We start from the raw sequence: 22,511 nt of genomic DNA, 5'->3' as shown, positions 1-22,511 counted from the left end.
CCCCCTCATCCCTATCCTGGTGTGCATATGGCCCCCTCATCCCTATCCTGGTGTGCATATGGCCCCCTCATCCCTATCCTGGTGTGCATGGAGCCCTGCAGCTGCCGGGCTTTCACGTGAACACGCTGCATTTACCTCCCATAGGTGTGAAATGTAGTGAATATTCATTCCCTTTAGTAGTGTCACACTTGAAAGCTCGGGAGCTGCTGGAAGCTGGCTACTGAGGCCAACGCTGTGCTCACTACTAAAGAGCAATGAATACTCACTGCCCTCCATGCACATAGTCCCGGTGTGGGGAGCAGTGAGCATTCCGGCAGCTGTCTTTCGTCTTGTAAGCCGTGCGTGATGTCCCTGCCATGTGCTGCTTACAAGCATAAAGCAGCTGCTGTCATCAGAACTAGACGCTGCGAAGGAGCGCAGGAAGTTAAGTATAATGTTTGTATATGTTTTTTTGTTTTGTTTTTTTTGTTTTTGTTTTTCTGATGGGGCTATGCATACCAGGACGGGGATGGAGGCCAATCATACCAGGATAAGGATGGGGCTATGCATACCAGGATGCTATTAAAGAGAAATGAATATTCACTGCCCTCCACGCCCATATTAATAATGATTTTATTTCTATAGCGCCAACATATTCCGCAGCACTTTACATTTTGGAGGCGACTTGTACAGACAATAGACATTACAGCATAACAATAAACACATAGATCAAAACAGATACCAAGAGGAATGAGGGCCCTGCTCGCAAGCTTACAAACTATGAGGAAAAGGGGGAGACAGGAAAGGTGGATGGATGGTAACAATTGCTTTCATTGTTCGGATCAACCATAGTGTAATAATTGAGTGTTCATGTAAAGCTGAATGAACCGGTTATCAGCCCAATTATGTACAGACAAAACACAGAGGGCTATTGAATGCATAAAGCGTATGAGAACATGATGCGAGGAACCTGGTTGTGGTAAAAAATTTTGAATGGTCAAAACAGGGATAGTTAGGTTGTGTTGAGGCGGTTATGCCAGTCTGAACAAATGTGTTTTTAGGGCACTCTTAAAACTAAGGGAATAATCGTATTAACCTGGGTAGTGCATTCCAAAGAATTGGCGCAGCACGTAAAAAGTCTTGGAGACGGGAGTGGGAGGTTCTGATTATAGCGGTTGTTAACCTCAGGTCATTAGCAGAATGGAGGGCACGGGTAGGTTGGTAGGCTGAGACCAGGGTGGAGATGTAGGGTGATGCTGAGCCATGGAGAGCTTTGTGGGTGAGGGTAATAAGTTTGTACTGGATTCTGGAGTGGATGGGTAACCAGTATAATGACTGGCACAGGGTAGAGGCATCGGTGTAACGGTTGGTGAGGAATATGATCCTGGCTGCAGCATTCAGGACAGATTGGAGTGGGGAGAGTTTGGTAAAAGGGAGGCCGATTAGTAGAGAGTTACAATAGTCCAGACGAGAATGAATAAGAGCAACAGTAAGAGTTTTTGTGGAGTCAAAAGTAAGAAAAGGTCGAATTCTAGAAGTGTTCTTGAGGTGCAGATTACAGCGAGCCAGTGATCGGATGTGGGGGGTGAATGAAAGCTCGGAATCAAGGATGACCCCAAGGCAGAGAACGTGTTGCTTGGGAGTAATGGTGGAACCACACACGGAGATGGCAATGTCAGGCAAAGGTAGGTTAGTAGAGGGAGACAACACGAGTTCAGTTTCTGACAGGTTCAGTTTCAGATAGAGGGAGGACAAGATGTTAGAGACAGCGGTAAGACAATCACTGGTGGTTTCTAAAAAGGCAGGCGTGATATCAGGAGAAGAAGTGTATAATTGGGTGTCATCAGCATAGAGATGGTACTGGAACCCAAATCTACTGATTGTTTCTCCAATAGGGGCAGTATACAAAGAGAAGAGGAGGGGGCCTAGGACTGATCATTGAGGAACCCCCGATAGTAAGGAGAGGAGGAGGAACCAGCAAAAGATAGAGTGAAAGAGCGGTCAGAGAGATAGGAGGAGAACCAGGAGAGAACGGTGTCCTTGAGGCCGATGGAGCGGTGCATAGTGAGGAGGAGCTGATGATCCACTGTGTCTAATGCTGCAGAGATCCAAGAGAATTAGCATGGAGTAGTGACCATGGGGGTGGAATGCAGTGAATATTAATTTCTCTTTAGCAGCGGGCACAGGAGTTAGCCGCAGCAGCCGGCACCTATCTTCTGTAACCCGCTGCTCAGCCGCTCCCCCGCCTCCCCACTGCAGCCAGAGTAGGTACATCTGGACTATAAGACCCACACCCCTTATTTTCTCCACATTTTTGGAGGAAAAAAGTGTGTCTTGAAGTCCGAAAAATACGGAAGTTAACAAAGCTTTGTTGGCCTAATGGTCCTATAGGAATGGGAAGCCTGACGGCACATTTAGCGGCTACTATTGTGGTGTTCACTTTATATATCTTTGTCAATGACTTTTAAAACGTCATAGTAACACTTTAAAGGGGTTGTCCAGTTCTCTGACAGCCACCTCTTGAATGCTGTGCTCCCCAGTGTAAAATACGAAGGCCAGATGCTCTCCTCTGCATCAGCTCCTTTCTTGTGATGTCTGCACCAGGTCTCCCGGCGCTCGCGGGACATTATGCCGTGGGCTGCAGTTCTTACGCTTCCCTCCGATAACCTCCTTTCGACCTAATGCAATGTCGATCATTAGCAATTGCTGATTGACTGCAATTCTTGCATAAAAATCTCTTGTGAGTGCTGGAAGATCCGGTGCAGGAGGGGGAAGATCCGGTGCAGGAGGGGGAAGATCCGGTGCAGGAGGGGGAGTATCCGTCATTATATTTTACACTGGTGACTACGGGATTTAAATAAATAGTTAATAACCCTTTTAGTATCATCACATTTAGAATACAATCCCATAAACAGTGATTTCTCACTTCCTAGCTGTATGTAGTAAATGGCAATCACTGGTTGGTTACGGCTGAGGTGAGGACTAGGTAAAGAGCGTAGAATAGGGGCATCCTTGCCATGAAGAGGAGTGTTCCGGAGAGGATGTAAAATGTGCCCCACACGTCATTTTTTTGTCACAAATATTGGCGTCCATGCTGGACATGCCTCCTCCCCCAATGTTTCGATTTTCTCTGACCATCAGAGTATACTTGTTAAATGAAACCTAATTTAAAGAGTAAACATTTTGTTATTTTTTTCATGAATCACCTGAAGATAAATTGTTATTATGTAATATGGCATTAACCCCATGATGTGGGCCAGTACGTCTTTTTACTGCCCTGAGATATGAGTGTCCTCTCTCAGCTGTCGGCTGTACACTACGTAGCTGACGCAGTTGGGATCAGTGTTGGCACCGACCACGGCCATTTAACTCCCAAGATTCTGCTGTCAATATTAACGGTCATCTAGATGGTTAACAGTGGGGGCTCCTTCTTTGACCCCGTCCTGATGATTGGCCTGGCCATTCCTTGCCCACATAACGGCTTTAGTCTGCCGGCTGTAGCGGCCTGTTCAGAAGTTGGCAACGTTTAGGTGGTAAAAATAACATTGTGCAGCTGGTGCTGATGTAAGGCAGACATGAGGGAAATGTTAGTTATCACCTGTTTTGTGCGCTGTGACTCTGGATTGTTCTCTTAATCCTGAGGTTTAACACTCCAGAGTTATGGCCACATAGTGTCGCTGTTCAGATTTGATCTTCTCCTGCACTGATTTCATTCTCACTTAATTCTCAGGTAAAGTCTGTCTTCAGTGACACAGAATTCCCCATTACTGAGACATTGCTGATTAATGTGATAAGTCAATAGTATACATGATAAAGTGTAGCCATTGTTATAATCTATAAGATCCAGTCGGGGACAGTAGGAATAGACATGACTGGTCCAGCTGCTGGTGATTGACAGGTCTGTCTATGAACACACATGAGCGAGACCTGCCAATCAAGTACCGCGATACAGGGAGAATCCGGCCAGGCGCGGTGCCGGGGTAGTCACGTCTATTCCTATGGTCTCCAGCCACAACTGCCTGGCTGTAATTGTGCAAAAGGCTCTAAATCCTGCTGCCTATGGTCTGGGGAGCTTGCATACACGGACGTGTTCCTTTAGTCTCACTGTTAATATTGCAGGCTTTTATTCACATTGCTTTATGTTACATCTACAGCAAGCATGTGGTTTTGAATACACCTCAAAATTGCAGCGAATGTTTCAAGACATTGGCGTCAGCAAAGACCTGAACGAGCAGTTTAAGAAGCACCTGACTAATTCCGAACCACTGGACTGTAAGTGCACCCACTTTACTGTTCTGCGCAGATTTATTGTTTATTTTTCCTCTGTTGGGTGTACAGATTTTCTATATCCGCTGTATGAACTCCCTGCAAATACCGTATATACTCGAGTATAAGCCAAGATTTTCAGCCCATTTTTTGGGGCTGAAAGTGCCCCTCTCAGCTTATACTAGTCATTGTCCCAGGGGGTCGGCGGGGTAGGGGGAGCGGGGGCTGTCACATCATACTTACCTGCTCCTGGCTCGTCTCTGTACGTTCCTGCTTCTCTGGCGCCCGCAGCTTCTTCCTGTGTTCAGCGGTCACGTGGTACCGCTCATTAAAGTAATGAATGTGGACACATTCATTACTTTAATGAACAGTACGATGTGACCGCTGAACACAGGAAGAAGCTGCGGGCTTCGAAGATCACCTGTCAGTGAGAAGCTGCCAGGGACCGCGCCGGGAGCGGGTGAGTATAATGGGGACTGGAGGGTGAGTATTGCTCAATATTCACCTGTGTTCAGCCGCTGTGTCTTCTGCGTCCTCTGCCTGTGATGTTTGAGGTCAGAGGGCGCGATGATGCGATTAGTGTGCGCGCCGCTCTCTGCCTGAACAGTCACTGCGGAGGACGCGGAAGACACAGCGGCGCCCAGCGGTGGAACACGGACAGGTGGATATTGCAAGTGCCGGGGGCCTGCTCAGGACAACAGGTGAGTATGTGATTTTTTTTTTTTTTATCGTAGCAGCAGCATATGGGGCAAATGTTTCTATGGAGCATCTTATGGGGCCGTAATCAACCTATGCAGCATTGTATGGGGCACAGAATCTATGGAGCATCTTATGGGGCCATAATCAACCTATGCAGCATTGTATGGGGTACATTATCTATGGAGCATCTTATGGGGCCATAATTAATCTATGCAGCATTGTATGGGGCCATTATCTATGCAGCATTGTATGGGGCCATAATCAACCTATGCAGCATTGTATGGGGTACATTATCTATGGAGCATCTTATGGGGCCATAATCTATGCAGCACTATATGGGGCATATTTTCTATGAAGCATCTTATGGGGCCCATCATAAACTTTATGGAGCATTTTATGGGGCATATTTTATTATGGAGCATCTTAGGGGGCCCATCATGAACTTTATGGAGCATTATACGGGGCTCCTGATTTTCAATATGGATAGTTAAAATTACTTAACCTACTGATGTCTCAATTAATTTTACTTTTATTGGTACCCTATATATATATATATATATATATATATATATATATATATATATATATATATATATATATATATATATATATATATATATATATATATTTACCAGTAACTGCTGCATTTCCCACCCTAGGCTTATACTCGAGTCAAGTTTTCCCAGTTTTTTGTGGCAAAATTAGGGATCTCGGCTTATACTCGAGTATATACGGTACCTGTTCCTAAAATCTGTACAGAGTCTTGGGCTAATGTGACCAGAGCCAGCTGGCTGGGTTTTATCTGGAAGTCTTGCAGCTCTTCACAAGCACTAAATCTGCACGTGTGGTGATAGTTACAACCTCCCTGTTGTGTTTTTCCTTTCCACAATGAGGTCACTACCGTTAAAACACATCAAAGACAGCACCCACATAGTAACGTGCGAGTGATCTGAATAGTGAACCCTTTAGTTCATGTGTACAATGAAATTGGAAATTCCCATATTTCTCATACTGCAGTGTGAACTCTGCTTTTGGCTTCCTACAAACTGGTGGTAATTTTCCATGCACAGCTAACCTTGTCTCACTAGTTTGTAGAACTTTGTCATAACGTAGACAAATGTTTTTTAATTTTAGATTTTTCAGGTAATTTTAAAGTTCTGTAAGCTAAAGCTCAACGCACACGTACAGCTCTGGCAAAAATTAAGAGGCCACTGCAAAATGTTGAGTTTGTCTGATTTTTCTCTTTATAGGTATATTTTTGAGTAAAATGTAAATTGTTCTTTTAGTCTATAAACTTCTGACAACATGTCTCCGAATTTCCAAGCAATAAAGTTTGTATTTTTTTTCTGAAAAGGAGAAATGGTCGAAATAACAAACAAATGCATTGCTTGCAGACCTCAAATAATGCAAAGAAAACAAGTTCATAATCATTTTAGAAGCAACAATACTAACGTTATAACTCAGGAAGAGTTCAGAAATCAATATTTTGTGGAATAACCATGATATTTAATCACAGCTTTCATGCGTCTTGGCATGCTTTCCACCAGTCTTTCACACTGCTTCTGGCACAAAAATGTAAGCAGTTCTTCTTTGTTTGATAGCCTGATAGTCACAGGCCATGTGCACACGTTGCAGATTGGTGTACGGATTTTTCCACACTGTTTTTGCAAAATCCGCAGGTAAACCGCTCTGCAGATTACCCGTGGATTTATCTCGGTTTTTACCTGCGGTTTTACATCTGCGGATTCCTAATGAGGAGCAGGTGTAAACCGCTGCGGAATGTGCACAAAGAATTGACATGCTGCGGAAAAAACACTGCTGCTTTTCTGCACGTTTTTTTCCGCAGCATGTGCACTGCAGGTTTTGTTTTCCATATGTTTACATGGTACTGTACAACGCATGGAAAACAGCTGCTGATCTGCAGCAAAATCCGCAACGTGTGCACATAGCCTAAATTTTCCTTTTGATTACATTCCAGAGGTTTTCAATGGGGTTCAGGTCTGGAGATTGGGCTGCCCATGACAGGGATTTGATGTGATGGTCCTTCATCCACACCTTGATTGACCTAGCTGTGTGGCATGGCACATTGTCCTGCTGGAAAAAAACAGTCCCCAGAGTTGGGGAACATTGCCTGAGCAGAAGGAATCAACTGTTTTTCCAAGATAACCTTGTATTCGGCTTGATTCATACATCCTTCGCAAAGATTAACCTGCCCAATTCCAGCCTTGCTGAAGCATCCCCAGATCATCACCGATCCTCAACCAAATTTCACAGTGGGTGTAAGACACTAGCTTGTGCGCCTCTCCAGGTCTCCGTCTAACCATTAGACGACCAGGTGTTGGGCAAAGCTGAAAATTGGACTCGTCAGAGAAGATTACCTTACTCCAGTCCTCTATGGTCCAATCCTTATGGTCTTTGGCAAACTTCAGCCTGGCTCTCCTTTGCTTCTCATAGATGAAAGGCTTTTTTCTAGCTTTACATGACTTGAGTCCTGCCTCTAGGAGCCTATTATGAACTGTTCTTGCCGTGCACTTCACCCTAGCTGCCATTTGCTATTCCTTTTGTAGGTCACTTGATGTCGTCCTGCGGTTGAGGAGTGACATTCAAATAAGATGACTGTCGTCCCGGTCAGTGGAGAATCTTTTTCTCCCTCTGCCGGTCTTTAGCTTTGTTGTCCCCAATGTCTGCTGCTTGACCTTGTTGTAATAGACTGCAGTCTTAGAAATTTTAAGGATGGAGGCAACATGAGGCTCACTGTCCCTCTGCTAGTAAAGCCAGAATTGAGCCCTTTTCTTCACTCAAGACCTTTCTTTTCATCTCCTTTGGCATGGTTAAAAGTTTATTTTTTCATTCCTATTACTTTTGGGATATTTCTAGCACTTGTTTTGCCATCCAGCTTGTCCTATTGCAAGAGGATTGTGAACCCCACATCAGTGTTTTTTATACTTTTCTTCATTAAATAAGATTTGGTTCAGGTGATCACCTAATCAGAAGCACCTTAAGTAGAATGAGGTGTACTCTGGTTGGAATTCAACTGACACTGGAATGGAATGGCTGTCAGACATGTAGAGAAGCTGATTTTTATAAAACTGTGCAGTGGTCTCTTAATTTTTGCCAGAGCTGTGTGTATGTATGTATGTATTCATTCATTCATTCATTCATTCATTCATTCATTCATACATACATACATACATACATACATACATACATACATACATACGCACCCCGCACACAGTGTGTATGTATATATGTTTATATATATATGTGTGTGTGTGTGTGTGTGTGTGTGTGTGTGTGTGTATATATATATATGTATATAATCTCTCTATCCGCCACCTTCTCCTTCACAGTGCAACATCCTCTATTTCCCTCGTTCTCATCGTCGTACTCCTATGCATGATGATTTATCATCCAGGGAATGACCGGGGTGTAACTGTTGTTTTTTCCCCTCAGTGGACTTCAGCATACAGGTTCTCAGCTCTGGATCGTGGCCTTTTCAGCAGTTCTGCACGTTTGCTTTACCTTCTGAGGTACGGTACTTCTCTGTACAATCCACTATGTCGTATGACTGGTAAAATGATTGGCGACGTTGTTCAAACTCAAATTTTAATGTTTGTTTTAACCTAAAATCTATTACAAATCTTTTAACATTGGCTTATGAGGACAAAATTGGCACAGAATATTCATATCGCTGCATAATTTACAAGGTGCTTTGTTTCAATGTAAGCTAAAAGCCTTGCTGAATATTTTATGGCTTGTCAAACGGTTTGCCATTTCTCCGTGTGACGATATTCTGGACGGAGCCATTACATTAACCTTGTGTAGGTCTTGGCTAACCATTTTTACGTATCCAGAATAATCCCTTTATTCGATTTGTATATAATTGGGTATATAAATGTTCTCTGAAGTGACATTTATACTGAAAGATAATCATTAACGAGCGTGATTAAAATGCTCACTCCACAATAATCTATCAGTGTAAATAGGCTGCCGTTCATTGGGTACATGATCGTTTGTGCAGCACAATGTGCATCGGAGCCATGGCAGACCATGCGCACCAAGCGATCTAGTATGGATAGCCCGGTGCGCATCTTTTACTGTGGTCTGCCTGTGTAACTGGCATATAAACGACCAATGATCGGTGAAAGCTTAGCATTTGGCGGCTGCACCGTGCCACTGGTTGGATGTCTGATCACATTAGTACAGATGATCACATTTAGGTCTCTCTGTAGACAGTGGGGGCTATGAAGCGCTACTTATTACCCATTGACATTAGCGGATGTCTGAGATGTAGGCACTTGCCAACTCCTACAAAACAAGAGCCATTCTGTGTGATTGTCCGTAACGACAGAAGTATTCTTGAGCAGTTCGAACTAAAATCGAAGCGAGCCAGGAAGAACCAAGAGATTTATCCCCTTCACAAGATATGAAACATACAGGTCCTTCTCAAAAAATTAGCATATAGTGTTAAATTTCATTATTTACCATAATGTAATGATTACAATTAAACTTTCATATACTATAGATTCATTATCCACCAACTGAAATTTGTCAGGTCTTTTATTGTTTTAATACTGATGATTTTGGCATACAACTCCTGATAACCCAAAAAACCTGTCTCAATAAATTAGCATATCAAGAAAAGGTTCTCTAAATGACCTATTACCCTAATCTTCTGAATCAACTAATTAACTCTAAACACATGCAAAAGATACCTGAGGCTTTTAAAAACTCCCTGCCTGGTTCATTACTCAAAACCCCCATCATGGGTAAGACTAGCGACCTGACAGATGTCAAGAAGGCCATCACTGACACCCTCAAGCAAGAGGGTAAGACCCAGAAAGAAATTTCTCAACAAATAGGCTGTTCCCAGAGTGCTGTATCAAGGCACCTCAATGGTAAGTCTGTTGGAAGGAAACAATGTGGCAGAAAACGCTGTACAACGAGAAGAGGTGACCGGACCCTGAGGAAGATTGTGGAGAAGGACCGATTCCAGACCTTGGGGAACCTGAGGAAGCAGTGGACTGAGTCTGGTGTGGAAACATCCAGAGCCACCGTGCACAGGCGTGTGCAGGAAATGGGCTACAGGTGCCGCATTCCCCAGGTAAAGCCACTTTTGAACCATAAACAGCGGCAGAAGCGCCTGACCTGGGCTACAGAGAAGCAGCACTGGACTGTTGCTAAGTGGTCCCAAGTACTTTTTTCTGATGAAAGCAAATTTTGCATGTCATTCGGAAATCAAGGTGCCAGAGTCTGGAGGAAGACTGGGGAGAAGGAAATGCCAAAATGCCTGAAGTCCAGTGTCAAGTATCCACAGTCAGTGATGGTGTGGGGTGCCATGTCAGCTGCTGGTGTTGGTCCACTGTGTTTCATCAAGGGCAGGGTCAATGCAGCTAGCTATCAGGAGATTTTGGAGCACTTCATGCTTCCATCGGCTGAAATGCTTTATGGAGATGAAGATTTCATTTTTCAGCACGACCTGGCACCTGCTCACAGTGCCAAAACCACTGGTAAATGGTTTACTGACCATGGTATTACTGTGCTCAATTGGCCTGCCAACTCTCCTGACCTGAACCCCATAGAGAATCTGTGGGATATTGTGAAGAGAAAGTTGAGAGACGCAAGACCCAACACTCTGGATGAGCTTAAGGCCGCTATTGAAGCATCCTGGGCCTCCATAACATCTCAGCAGTGTCACAGGCTGATTGCCTCCATGCCACGCCGCATTGAAGCAGTCATTTCTGCCAAAGGATTCCCGACCGAGTATTGAGTGCATAACTGAACATTATTATTTGATGGTTTTTTTGTTTGGTATTAAAAAACACTTTTATTTGATTGGTCGGGTGAAATATGCTAATTTATTGAGACAGGTTTTTTGGGTTATCAGGAGTTGTATGCCAAAATCATCAGTATTAAAACAATAAAAGACCTGACAAATTTCAGTTGGTGGATAATGAATCTATAGTATATGAAAGTTTAATTGTAATCATTACATTATGGTAAATAATGAAATTTAACACTATATGCTAATTTTTTGAGAAGGACCTGTACATAAACGTACATGATGTCACCACGTCCCTGCCTTTGATGCGGGCTCACACGCCAAGCCTGCATCTTTCCCTGCACATGATGGCTGATTCAAACAGCTGCGGGTGGACCGGAGCTCTGCCCTTATCTGTTACATCCCGCTGTCAATCTCTGACAGCAGCATTTAACATTGTGACGGGGGGTGCGTCATTCCACGCTCCCATCGGTGCCACTGTGACGCCGATGGGTTGTCATGAATGACATCTGGGGGTCTGCTGATGACCCCACTGCCGGTCAGTATGATCTGTCACGCAAAAAAAAACAAGCCATATTGACAGAAAAATAAGTTATGCCTTTTGGAAGAAGGGGAGGTAAAAATGAAAAAAGAGAAGGGGGGGGGAGGGATTGCCCTGTGATTTTGGGGTTAAATTAGGTTACTATATTTGGGGTTGCTGCATTATTTTGTCTCCCGTAGTGGGAACAGTAATGGGAGCCACAGCTATGGTTGGGTGAGAATACCTGCAGCTAAAGCTTACATTGTGACGAGTCTCCCTGAGGTTTTTATATATTCCTTTGCGACTTGTTAATACGTTTTCTTGTAATGAAATGTTCATTGTTTTCTGACAGCTGGAGAGAAGTTATCAGAGGTTTACAGCTTTTTATGCCAGTCGGCACAGTGGGAGGAAACTGACGTGGTTATATCAGTTGTCCAAAGGGGAGCTGGTAACCAACTGCTTTAAAAATCGCTATACGTTACAGGTGAGCGCGCACGTCGCACAGGGGAGGCGCTGATTGGCCGTGCAAATATCACAAGGCAGAGCTACCGCCACTTAGTGCAGTGTATGGCAAGACCATCTAAGGCCGTGTTCACATGTTGCGTTTTTTGTGTGTGTTTTTAATGCAAATTTTCAGCTGCATTTCACAGGACCAGCAAAGTCTAATGAGAACTTAGAAATCTCATGCACGCAGGTTGCTCTTTGTCAGTACTTTGTGCAGTACCTTCGTTTTTGCCAAATGCAAAGTTTTTTTTCAACCATCGAAAGCAATGGGTAGTGCAAACGCTGCAAAAAACACAGGTATCTGGTTTTGCTGGGTTTTTTTTTTCTTCCAAAACTTGAAGTAAAATCAGATTTTTATTTTTTTATTTTTTGTGCACAAAACTATCAGCATGAACAAGAGACAAATGTACAACGCAGGAAAAAAATGCAACAAAAACTAAGCAAAACCTGTTTTTTTGAAGCAAACTTGTTACTGCCGAGAGAGCAGGTTTTGCCTGCAGGAAAAACGCATCTAAAACCCCACGTGTGAACATAGCCTGAGATGTAGTGCAAAATTTGAGCTTCATACAGTTAAGTCCATATATATTTGGACAGAGACAACATTTTTCTAATTTTGGTTATAGACATTACCACAATGAATTTTAAACAAAACAATTCAGATGCAGTTGAAGTTCAGACTTTCAGCTTTCATTTGAGGGTATCCACATTAAAATTGGATGAAGGGTTTAGGAGTTTCAGCTCCTTAACATGTGCCACCCTGTTTTTAAAGGGACCAAAAGTAATTGGACAATTGACTCCAAGGCTATTCCATGGACAGGTGTGGGCAATCCCTTCGTTATGTCATTCTAAATTAAGCAGATAAAAGGCCTGGAGTTGATTTGAGGTGTGGTGCTTGCATTTGGAAGGTTTTGCTGTGAAGTAAACATGTAGTCAAATGAGCTCTCCATGCAGGTGAAACAAGCCATCCTTAAGCTGCGAAAACAGCTAATATTGCTACAATATTAGGAGTGGCAAAATCTACAGTTTGGTACATCCTGAGAAAGAAAGAAAGCACTGGTGATCTCATCAATGCAAAAAGAGCTTGGCGCCCACAGAAGACAACAGTGGGGGATGATCGCAGAATAATCTCCATGGTGAAGAGAAACCTCTTCACAACAGCCAACCAAGTGAACAACACTCTCCAGGAGGTCGGCGTATCAATATCCAAATCTACCATAAAGAGAAGACTGCATGAAAGTAATTACAGAGGGTTCACTGCACGGTGCAAGCCACTCATAAGCATCAAGAATAAAATGGCTAGAATGGACTATGCTAAAAAACATCTAAAAAAGCCAGCACAGTTCTGGAAGACCATTCCTTGGACAGATGAAACCAGGATCAACCTCTGCCAGAATAATGGAAAGAGAAAAGTATGGCGAAGGCGTGGTGCAGCTCATGATCCAAAGCATACCACATCATCTGTAAAACACGGCAGAGGCAGTGTGATGGCTTGGGCATGCATGGCTGCCAGTGGCACTGGGTCACTAGTGTTTATTGTTGATGTGACACAGGACAGAAGCAGCCGAATGAATTCTGAGGTCTTCAGAGCCATACTGTGTGCTCAGATCCAGCCAAATGCAGCCAAACTGATTGGTCGTCGCTTCATACTACAGATGGACAATGACCCAAAACATAAAGCCAAAGCAACCCAGGAGTTTATTAAAGCAAAGAAGTGGAATATTCTTGAATGGCCAAGTCAGTCACCTGATCTCAACCCAATTGAGCAGCATTTCACTTGTTAAAGACTAAACTTCAGACGGAAAGGTCCACAAACAAACAGCAACTGAAAATCACCGCAGTGAAGGCCTGGCAGAGCATCAAAAAGGAGGAAACACAGCGTCTGGTGATGTCCATGAGTTCAAGACTTCAGGCAGTCATTGCCAACAAAGGGTTGTCAAACAAGTACTAGAAATGAACATTTTATTTAAAATTATTGAATCTGTCCAATTACTTTTGGTCCCTTTAAAAACAGGGTGGCACATGTTAAGGAGCTGAAACTCTTAAACCCTTCATCCAATTTTAATGTGGATACCCTCAAATGAAAGCTGAAAGTCTGAACTTCAACTGCATCGGAATTGTTTTGTTTAAAATTCATTGTGGTATTGTCTATAACCAAAATTAGAAAAATGTTGTCTCTGTCCAAATATGTATGGACTTAACTATATATAAAACATGCTCTTAAGTTTGCAGAAACTTTTCAATGTGAAGGTGTAATCTCTGGTACACAACCCACTATCCGCTAATAACATGGTGGTTTTGCTTTCAGTCTTGCAACTAAATGTTTGGGTTTTTTCTTAGGGTATCTGCAGATGTTGAATATTTGTAGCAGAACTTTGTGCTCTAAAGACATGTCTCTTGGCAGGAAAAACACAGCGTTCAATGTGTTTTGTTTTGTTTTTTTTTGTTTTTTTTATATGCATTCGTTTGGATGAAAACCGCTGACATGACATGCTACCGATTTGAACAATGCATTGATGGTTAAAATATGCAAGGATATAAAGCAACGCCTGTACATGAGATTGTAGAACGCTTATTCATTCATTTTGCTGACACTGTGAAACGCCAGAACTGGATAAAACGCTGTCACTATTCAATGTGTCCACAAGGCTTTAAACGGAATCTGTCAGCAGGTTTCTAATTTTTAATCTCCACCAAAATAGGCTCTAACTCCACCTCCTCGGATGTATCATTTAGATTACGGACTGCAGTAGTTGTGGCACAGTTCTCAGATGTAGCAGAGCTCAGAAAGCTGCCCCCTCCCACACCACAGCTCTCTGTGTACATTGTCTATTGGCAGAGACCTGCTTGTCAAAGGAGGGGATGTGGTTGACAACTCCTCACGTGACACCAGTCCTGGCAGTGATCATTTCCTGGGTATAACACCTTCATTGTAAGTAAACAAGCACACAGCTTAGTAAGTGAGACATCATTACAACCTGTGTTTCAGCCCCTATCTCTTGCTGTTTTCAGATTAGGTAGTAAAAAACTGCTGTCAGATTCCCTTTGTGTTTCAGTATCTGTTCTGATTTGTGAAGTTTTCCATTTGCTTGTGTTTGGATTTCAGGCCTCAACGTTCCAGATGGCGATCCTCCTCCAGTATAATACAGAAGATGCCTACACAGTGCAGCAGCTAACAGACAGCACACAGATCAAAATGGTACAATCTTCATCCATTATAGGCGCTTATTTTTATGGTCTAGGAAGTGCAGGTGTACTCTACTAACCGTGGGGGTGCGTTCCCACAATCGGGAAGTATCCGCGTTCTAATCCTGCAGATAAATCCACGTGTTCACTGCCGCATCCAAATACTCTATTGTTGACATTTCTATTGCAGAGACTAGCTTCTCCACAAGAGAAATTGATATGGTGCGGCTCGTAAACCTGCGCCTCATGTCAGCCTCCGCAGTACACTCACATACACGCATCGTGGACGCGGAGGTCAGGAAATCCCATCCACTATGCTGTGACATAAATACAGAAACAGAGGCTGAACACCTCACGATAAAAAGCAGTCCAATATATATAAGGAAAGTATACATTTTATTCAAAATTACATGGTGCAAGGATTATAGCAACAATAATGAAAATGCAGAAGAAAGGGTAAAAAAGAAACGCTCTAGGGTCGGCAAGATACCACCTGGGCCCAATATAATATGCACATGTTTTTTCAAAGGTACATATAGTGCGAACACTACCCCATACAGATGTGTCTACATGCAATATATCGCCAAAGAAGAATAAAAACACATATGTGGCAAAAGTAAGCGCAACAAGGAGGTACACAGAGTATGGACTTAAGGTGCCAACCGAAACGCGCGTTGGGGCGGTCGGGCTGATCCTCTGGGCCACTACTACCATTCCAACTATAGGTAATATGTGTATTTTCTATCGCATATCATACTTGTCTTTTGCAGCGCAGCTACTATCAAGCTGGTGGTAGGACTATTAAGTCCATACTCTGTGTACCTCCTTGTTGCGCTTACTTTTGCCACATATTATGTGTTTTTATTCTTCTTTGGCGATATATTGCATGTAGACACATCTGTATGGGGTAGTGTTCGCACTATATGTACCTTTGAAGAAAATATGTGCATATTATATTGGGCCCAGGTGGTATCTTGCCGACCCTAGAGCGTTTCTTTTTAACCCTTTCTTCTGTATTTTCTTTATTGTTGCTATAATCCTTGCACCATGTAATTTTGAATAAAATGTATACTTTCCTTATATATATTGGAATGCTTTTTATCGTGAGGTGTTCAGCCTCTGTTTCTATATGTCTCAGCGACGATTGTCCATATTTAGTCCATATATACATTGGTTAATTATTATTTTTCTACTAGTATTATTGAAGTTTAACCAATGTTTTTCATCAGTTATTGTTGTGACATAAATACGTAGAACCGCAGCAATTCCTGAGCATGGGCACGTACCTTACATGGAAGACCTTATGCAGTCTCCGGCGTTACACACTCATCCTGAACACCCGCCCATTGTACTGATTTTTTTTTTTTTTCTCCATGCGATTAGGAACCACACTTGTTATTTATCTGAAACATTACAGTGCTCCTCCATTGGAGCTGCTGATAGATTTATCCTAATGCTGGCATCCAGCACATGGAGAACACGCAGGTTTCCTTCATCGGGTCCTGTACTTGTCAGTCGTATGAGGAGGCCCCCACACAGAGGCCTGTGATGTAGACGAATGCTGCTCATACCGGCTGCCATATGCGCCCGTAGTATAGTATTTCCGTTACAGGCGCTTCCTGGTGCAGACTGCTGTATGGTGACAGTGTATGCTTAATAGATGGATCCCCCCTCCACTCGCAGAGGGAATACAGGGGAAGTGTGACAGTGTGCCTGCTACTCACAGTTCAGCAGTCACATAGTGACGGCAGACTTTTTTATTATGAGGCTGGACAACCCCTTTAAGTTCTTGGCACACAGCCAATAAAAAGGCTCTGAGGCTGCACTACTGAGGGATTCATGATCTGTAGGTCAGCGCGCTGTGCATAGAAATGTGTAACATGATTACTCCCGGCACAGTACACGGTCACCCTGGAATCGGCAATCTATGGCACTCGGGGTGCGGGGAAACGTCCAACATGTCAGGACAGCCACCGGACAGCTGTAGCCTTCAGGGAATGCTGGGAGTTGTAGTTTGACACCCGCCCAAGTGCTTTCGCTTGTCCCTGGCCCTGTAACAGCTCAGATGTGGATAATATGTAGGTTCAGGCTGCAGGGAGATCCTGGACTCCCATGGGAAAGCTGTGATGTCTGATGTCTAGTCATAATTTGTCTCTTGTCCCTACATAACACTTGTGTCCCTTTTACAGGACATTTTGGTGCAGGTTCTACAAATATTATTAAAGTCAAAGTTATTGGTGAGTCGACATCAAAGTTTTAACATAAAAAATGTAGCAAATATGTAAATAGAGAAATTCCCTGTATTGTTACCTGAAGCTGGTGTAGAAGTCTGTGATGTTTCTTCTTCTTCTGCCTTTTAAGCCCTTTTTAAGCTTGGTTTCCATGAAAGCTGAGGAGAAATAATGTCTGCCCTTAATGTAGTCAGCAGAATAAACCACTGGGAACAAGTTCTATGTATTCTAGAAAGGGCCCCATGTTACACAAAGATGGCGGCCGCTTCCTGCCCTCACTGCGGCCTTGTGCCGAATGTACCAGCCCCATCTTTGAATCTGCAGTGAATTTTTACGTGTGCCAAGTTTTGGGTTTTGTATACAGTTTAGTGAATTTTTGCCTTTCTAATACAACATGTGATCACATGTTCTCCAAACTGTAGGTATTAGAAGATGAAAACGCAAATGTGGATGAAGTGGAGCTGCGGCCGGACATATTAATAAAGCTGTACCTGGGCTATAAAAAGTATGTTCACATAGGGGACCACTGTCACATAGGGGACCACTGTCTTCTTTTTTTCCGTTCCCAAAAACATACTTTATTTAAAAAGATTATATTTATTATTAATGTATTCTAATTAGTTCTTCCACGTGCCTATTGGCGTCTGATGCATACGGCATATGTCTGCCAACATCGCCAAGGGCGCTAGGTTCTGTAATATGTGCAATGTGCTGAGCACAACATTGGGGAGACCTCGTCTAATAATGGAAATGCTGCCAGGACTGAGCCCGGACAGTGTCCACACCAGGAGGCCATCTAGCTCCCTGTTGGAATCCAGTTTTTTGGTGATTCCAATAGAAACCCTGACGACCTCCTCCGCGTGCGTCAGTGTGTTGGTGTGACCCTAGTCTTACATTGAAGGCCCGGACAATGCCCGATTCTGCACCTCTGTATTTCCTCCCTGAAATGTCTGAACAGCTGATGGCTCTGTCCTTTGTCTGCCGCCTCCGTGCATGTCGGCTGTTTGAGAACCCAACCCTTTACTATAGGGGATGGTAATCAGGTTCTCCGATATTTCCTTTGTTGTATTTTGTGTAGATGGGTTTGTAGAATGCCAATTCCTTCTCATTTCTTTTTAGATTGTGAGTTATTTTCTTTTTTTTCCGCAGTAAAAAGCTTAGAGTGAACATCAATGTCCCCATGAAAACCGAGCAGAAACAGGAGCAGGAGACAACGCACAAAAACATTGAGGAAGATCGCAAGCTGCTTATCCAGGTAATGTCCTGGCCAGGGGCGCACAGACAGAAGGGGCCCTGTGCAGTCCAATAATGCGCCCCTTTATCTGGAGCACAAGCTGCATTACAGGCGGAAGTGGCCCCTCTGTGCGGCTTCATGGCATGCACCAGTTTTAGGTCTACCCCTGGTCTTGTATCTTCGAGTGTGTGTGACTTCCTCAGGTCTGTGGATAAAGTCAAATCATGGCATTTAACCCCTTAAGGACCAGGCGTATTTCTATTTTTTTTGTTCTATTTTTTGCTCCCCTTCTTCCCCGAGCCATAACTTTTCTTGTTCCATCAATATGGCCATGTGAGGGCTTGTTTTTTGGTGGGACGAGTTGTACTTACGAACGACATCATTGGTTTTACCATGTCGTGTACTCGAAAACGGGAAAAAAATTCAAGTGCGGTGAAATTGCAAAAAGTTCAATACCACACTTGTTTTTCGTTTGGCTTTTTTGCTAGGTTCACTAAATGCTAAAAACTGACCTGCCATTATGATTCTCCAGGCTATTATGAGTTCACAAACACCAAACATGTCTAGGTTATTTTTTATCTAAGTGGTGAAAAAAAATTCCAAACATTATTAAAAAAAATACAAAAATTGCGCCATTTTCCGATACCCATAGCGTATCCATTTTTTTGTTATCTGGGGTTGGGTGAGGGCTTATGTCGCCGCGACCAAAAAATCATAATTCAGGTGTTTTGACTTTTTTTTTCTTGCTACACCGTTTAGCGATCAGGTTAATCCTTTTTTTTATTGATCTTGTGATTCTGAACGTGGCGATATCAAATGTGTAGGTTTGATTCTTTTTTTAAAAAAAAAAAATTGGTTTATTTTGAATGGGGCGAAAGGGGGGGGTGATTAAAACTTTTTCTATTTTTTTTTTTTTTTTTAAAAGCATTTTTTTTGTTCGTTTGGCATGCTTCAATAGTTCCCCCAATTTACTGGCTTAACCCCTGGTATTTTGGAAGGTTGTTCATTTTTTTTTTTTCACTTGCTTTGTGTTTCATGTAGGCTGCTATTGTAAGAATTATGAAGATGAGGAAGGTCCTCAAACACCAGCAGCTCCTTGGAGAAGTTTTGACCCAGTTGTCCTCAAGGTTCAAACCTCGTGTTCCTGTTATCAAAGTGAGTTGAGTACAATGATCAGGTTCCACTAGAAACACTGGGGATATGAACCATGTGTGATTATGAGGAGGCAGAAATGGCGATTGTGCTTTAGCTTTCCTGACCTCTAAGGCTGCTTTCACACTAGTGTCGGTATGGGCCCGTTGCAGTGCGTTGGCCCGACGTACCGACGCATACTGTGAAATAAATGCCCGACGTGGGCAGTGGAAACAGTCTTACGACTCTTCCGCTGCCCCGTTGTAAGGTCCGGGGAGGAGGGGGCGGAGTTTCGGCTGCGCATGCGCGGTCGAAAATGGCGGACTTGATGCACAAAAAAACGTTACATGTAACTTTTTTTTGTGCCGGCGGTCCGCCAAAACACGACGCAACCGTCGCACGACGGTTTCGACGTGTGGCAATGCGTCGGTAATGTTAGTCTATGGGGAAAAAAACGCATCCTGCAGACAACTTTGCAGGATGCGTTTTTTCTCCTGAACGACGCATTGCGACGTATTGCAAACGACGCTAGTGTGAAAGTAGCCTTAGATATCCGGACTCCATGGGGCCATGCTATTACTGCTGTTTGCATATTTAAATTGGTGTCTGATGTGTCGTATGCATTACGTACACTGTGCAGAAACACATGCGTCTATTAATCATTCATTGAAGTGAGGTTTTTCATTCACTACGTTGCCACAGGTGGATAAATCCAGCCCCTGGCCGTGCAGTCCGCCTTTATAACCACGTGTGACAGAACAGGTTATTCTAGAATCCTGTGATAGGATGTCACTGTAACAATTCAATTCATGAACTTTCTTCCATTCTTAAAAAAAAAATAAAAAAAATATTCACAATCAACTGTAAGGCTACGTTCACATTTGCGTTGTGCGCCGCTGCGTCGGCGCGGCAGCGCACAACGCAAACAAAAACGCGGCAAAACGCACGCTAAAACGCTGCGTTTTGCGCCGCATGCGTCGTTTTTGCCCGCAAGTTGGACGCAAAAAAAAATGCAACTTGAAGCGTTTCTTGCGTCCAACGCTTGCGGCCATGCGGCGCAAAACGCAGCACAACGCATGTCCATGCGCCCCCATGTTAAGTATAGGGGCGCATGACGCATGCGGCGCCGCTGCGGCGCCCGACGCTGCGGCGCTGACCGCAAATGTGAACGTAGCCTAAGTGATATTGAAAAGCGGCCGAGTTGAGGAACCACATCTGACATGAAGAGTAGTGATGAGCGATCGTGTTACCCGAGCGTCTTTGTCGTGCCCAAATAACATGTTCGAGGCCCAACTGCAACACGTGCCCGCATTGTCCCCTGCAGATGACTGGTTTAATCAGCCATCATATGCCTTTAACACACCACCCACGGCTGTCACACCCCTATGATGAATAGGTATGTCATAGGTTGCTTCCGTTTGATGCGCTTCTGGCGACATAGCTTATCAGCAGAACTATACTACATGTCTAATTGGAGGTATTTTCTAATATTATTATCTTAGAGATGGGAATACCCCTTTAAGAGTTGTGGGCCACTGCAGCCTGGCTTATTTGGCATTTGCTAGATGGCCAGCCAGTCCCTGTGGCTTCAACTTAGAATTCATCCAAACTCTGCCCTGGCTCATGAAAATAATTGTAACCCGCGCTGCCTGCTCACTGACTAGAATGATCCGAGATACAAAGGAGACCCCATGCTGTGATATACTGTCATCTGTACAGACTACCATGACAGCGCCACCTTGTGGAGATTCTTATATGTTGCAGTGCATCTAATTGTGATTTCAAAGATTCTCCGAAATATACAGATTTTTTTTTTCTTACTTTGTCAAGTCTAGCTTCTGACAATTTTTTTTCTTTTTCTCCAGAAATGTATTGACATCCTAATAGAGAAGGAGTATCTAGAGCGCGTGGATGGAGAAAAGGACACCTACAGTTATCTGGCTTGAATGAAAAGAAAATTTTATACATGTATTTAGAAATTGCCTGATTGGTTAAATGTCATTGTGTGACACTCTGCAGATGTGTGATGGAAAGAATGGTGACGCAGGAACTTCATAGGAGCTGATATGCTGCCACCTGGTCCAACACTTTTTAATCACACCGGAATCAAAAAGGATGCCCCAACGCCAGCCTCGGGACTGACACCGTTTCAAGCATGTAAATATGAATATATGGACACCAGTGCGCTTTAATTTAAGAACTGAGGGTAGCCTGTACCCAAACAGAACAGATGTTTGCATGCTACCACTCCTATCTTTTTAAATCAGTACATCTTGGCTGTACGAGCAACAATGTCAATGGAACTAAGCTCTAGTTATATTGGCAGCACAATGAGTATGAATGGACCTAATGTAATCTGCTATGAAAACCATTTGTATAGTGTGTTTAATTTTTTTATGTGTGTATGAATAAAACCGGTGAAATACACACAATCTTTGTCAGTTTTGGTTGGACTGACAAGACTGGGGGTCACTTATTTAAAATGTCTAGTAACTTCAAGAGAGAGACGACCTTCATCAGTTCATTAGCCAAGCCAGCCCCCTTCATCATGGCCGAGTCAGAGGAGACAGGCTTACATAATGAACAGAGTAAAACAGCCAGTGCCCATACACATCACCAACCCATGGATGGGCAAGAAGTGCAAATGTGGAAGTAAAGCTGCTGGGAGCGAAGGACACAAGGGACAGGTGTTCAGTTTGGTGACTCCAACGCTGACGTACATGGGCGGCATTTTGTGCTAAGGGGTTAAAGTGCAGAAGGGGCTCGAGCCGAGTTCATTCCACACGCAGTAGATGCTGGTGGCATTAGTGAGCTGAGCGCCAATCACTGCTGATAACCATTTAAATACCAGTCATGTGATTGGCCGGGCACACACTGGCTCCCCGCAGCCCCTCATCATTGCGTCTGGATCACACCAATGGGTTACCATATCAAAGAGAAAATCAAAAACTTTGAATCACACCCTTTCTTCACCCCCCAGCC

The 22,511-nt window shown here is 43.5% G+C and overlaps 1 protein-coding gene across 12 annotated transcripts in view; it reads left to right on the top strand.

Annotated features, from left to right (window-relative positions):
* CUL1 (cullin 1) overlaps positions 1-21,961 on the top strand; it is a 121,207-nt gene extending 99,246 nt beyond the window's left edge. For all 12 annotated transcript variants that reach the window (XM_077269122.1, XM_077269124.1, XM_077269127.1 and 9 more), the window contains 9 exons: positions 4,134-4,251; positions 8,398-8,474; positions 11,599-11,730; positions 14,854-14,946; positions 17,123-17,170; positions 17,587-17,669; positions 18,314-18,419; positions 19,440-19,553; positions 21,395-21,961. In XM_077269122.1, the coding sequence (XP_077125237.1) occupies positions 4,134-4,251; positions 8,398-8,474; positions 11,599-11,730; positions 14,854-14,946; positions 17,123-17,170; positions 17,587-17,669; positions 18,314-18,419; positions 19,440-19,553; positions 21,395-21,475 (852 nt within the window). In that variant the 3' untranslated portion in view covers positions 21,476-21,961. The remainder of the gene's footprint in view (positions 1-4,133; positions 4,252-8,397; positions 8,475-11,598; positions 11,731-14,853; positions 14,947-17,122; positions 17,171-17,586; positions 17,670-18,313; positions 18,420-19,439; positions 19,554-21,394) is intronic.
* The last annotated feature ends 550 nt before the right edge of the window (positions 21,962-22,511 follow it).

Source organism: Ranitomeya variabilis, chromosome 6 (genome assembly GCF_051348905.1).
Source record: "Ranitomeya variabilis isolate aRanVar5 chromosome 6, aRanVar5.hap1, whole genome shotgun sequence".
Taxonomy (NCBI): domain Eukaryota; kingdom Metazoa; phylum Chordata; class Amphibia; order Anura; family Dendrobatidae; genus Ranitomeya; species Ranitomeya variabilis.
The sequence above is the reverse complement of the archived record's forward strand: the minus strand, read 5'-3'. Positions and strand labels throughout refer to the sequence as shown.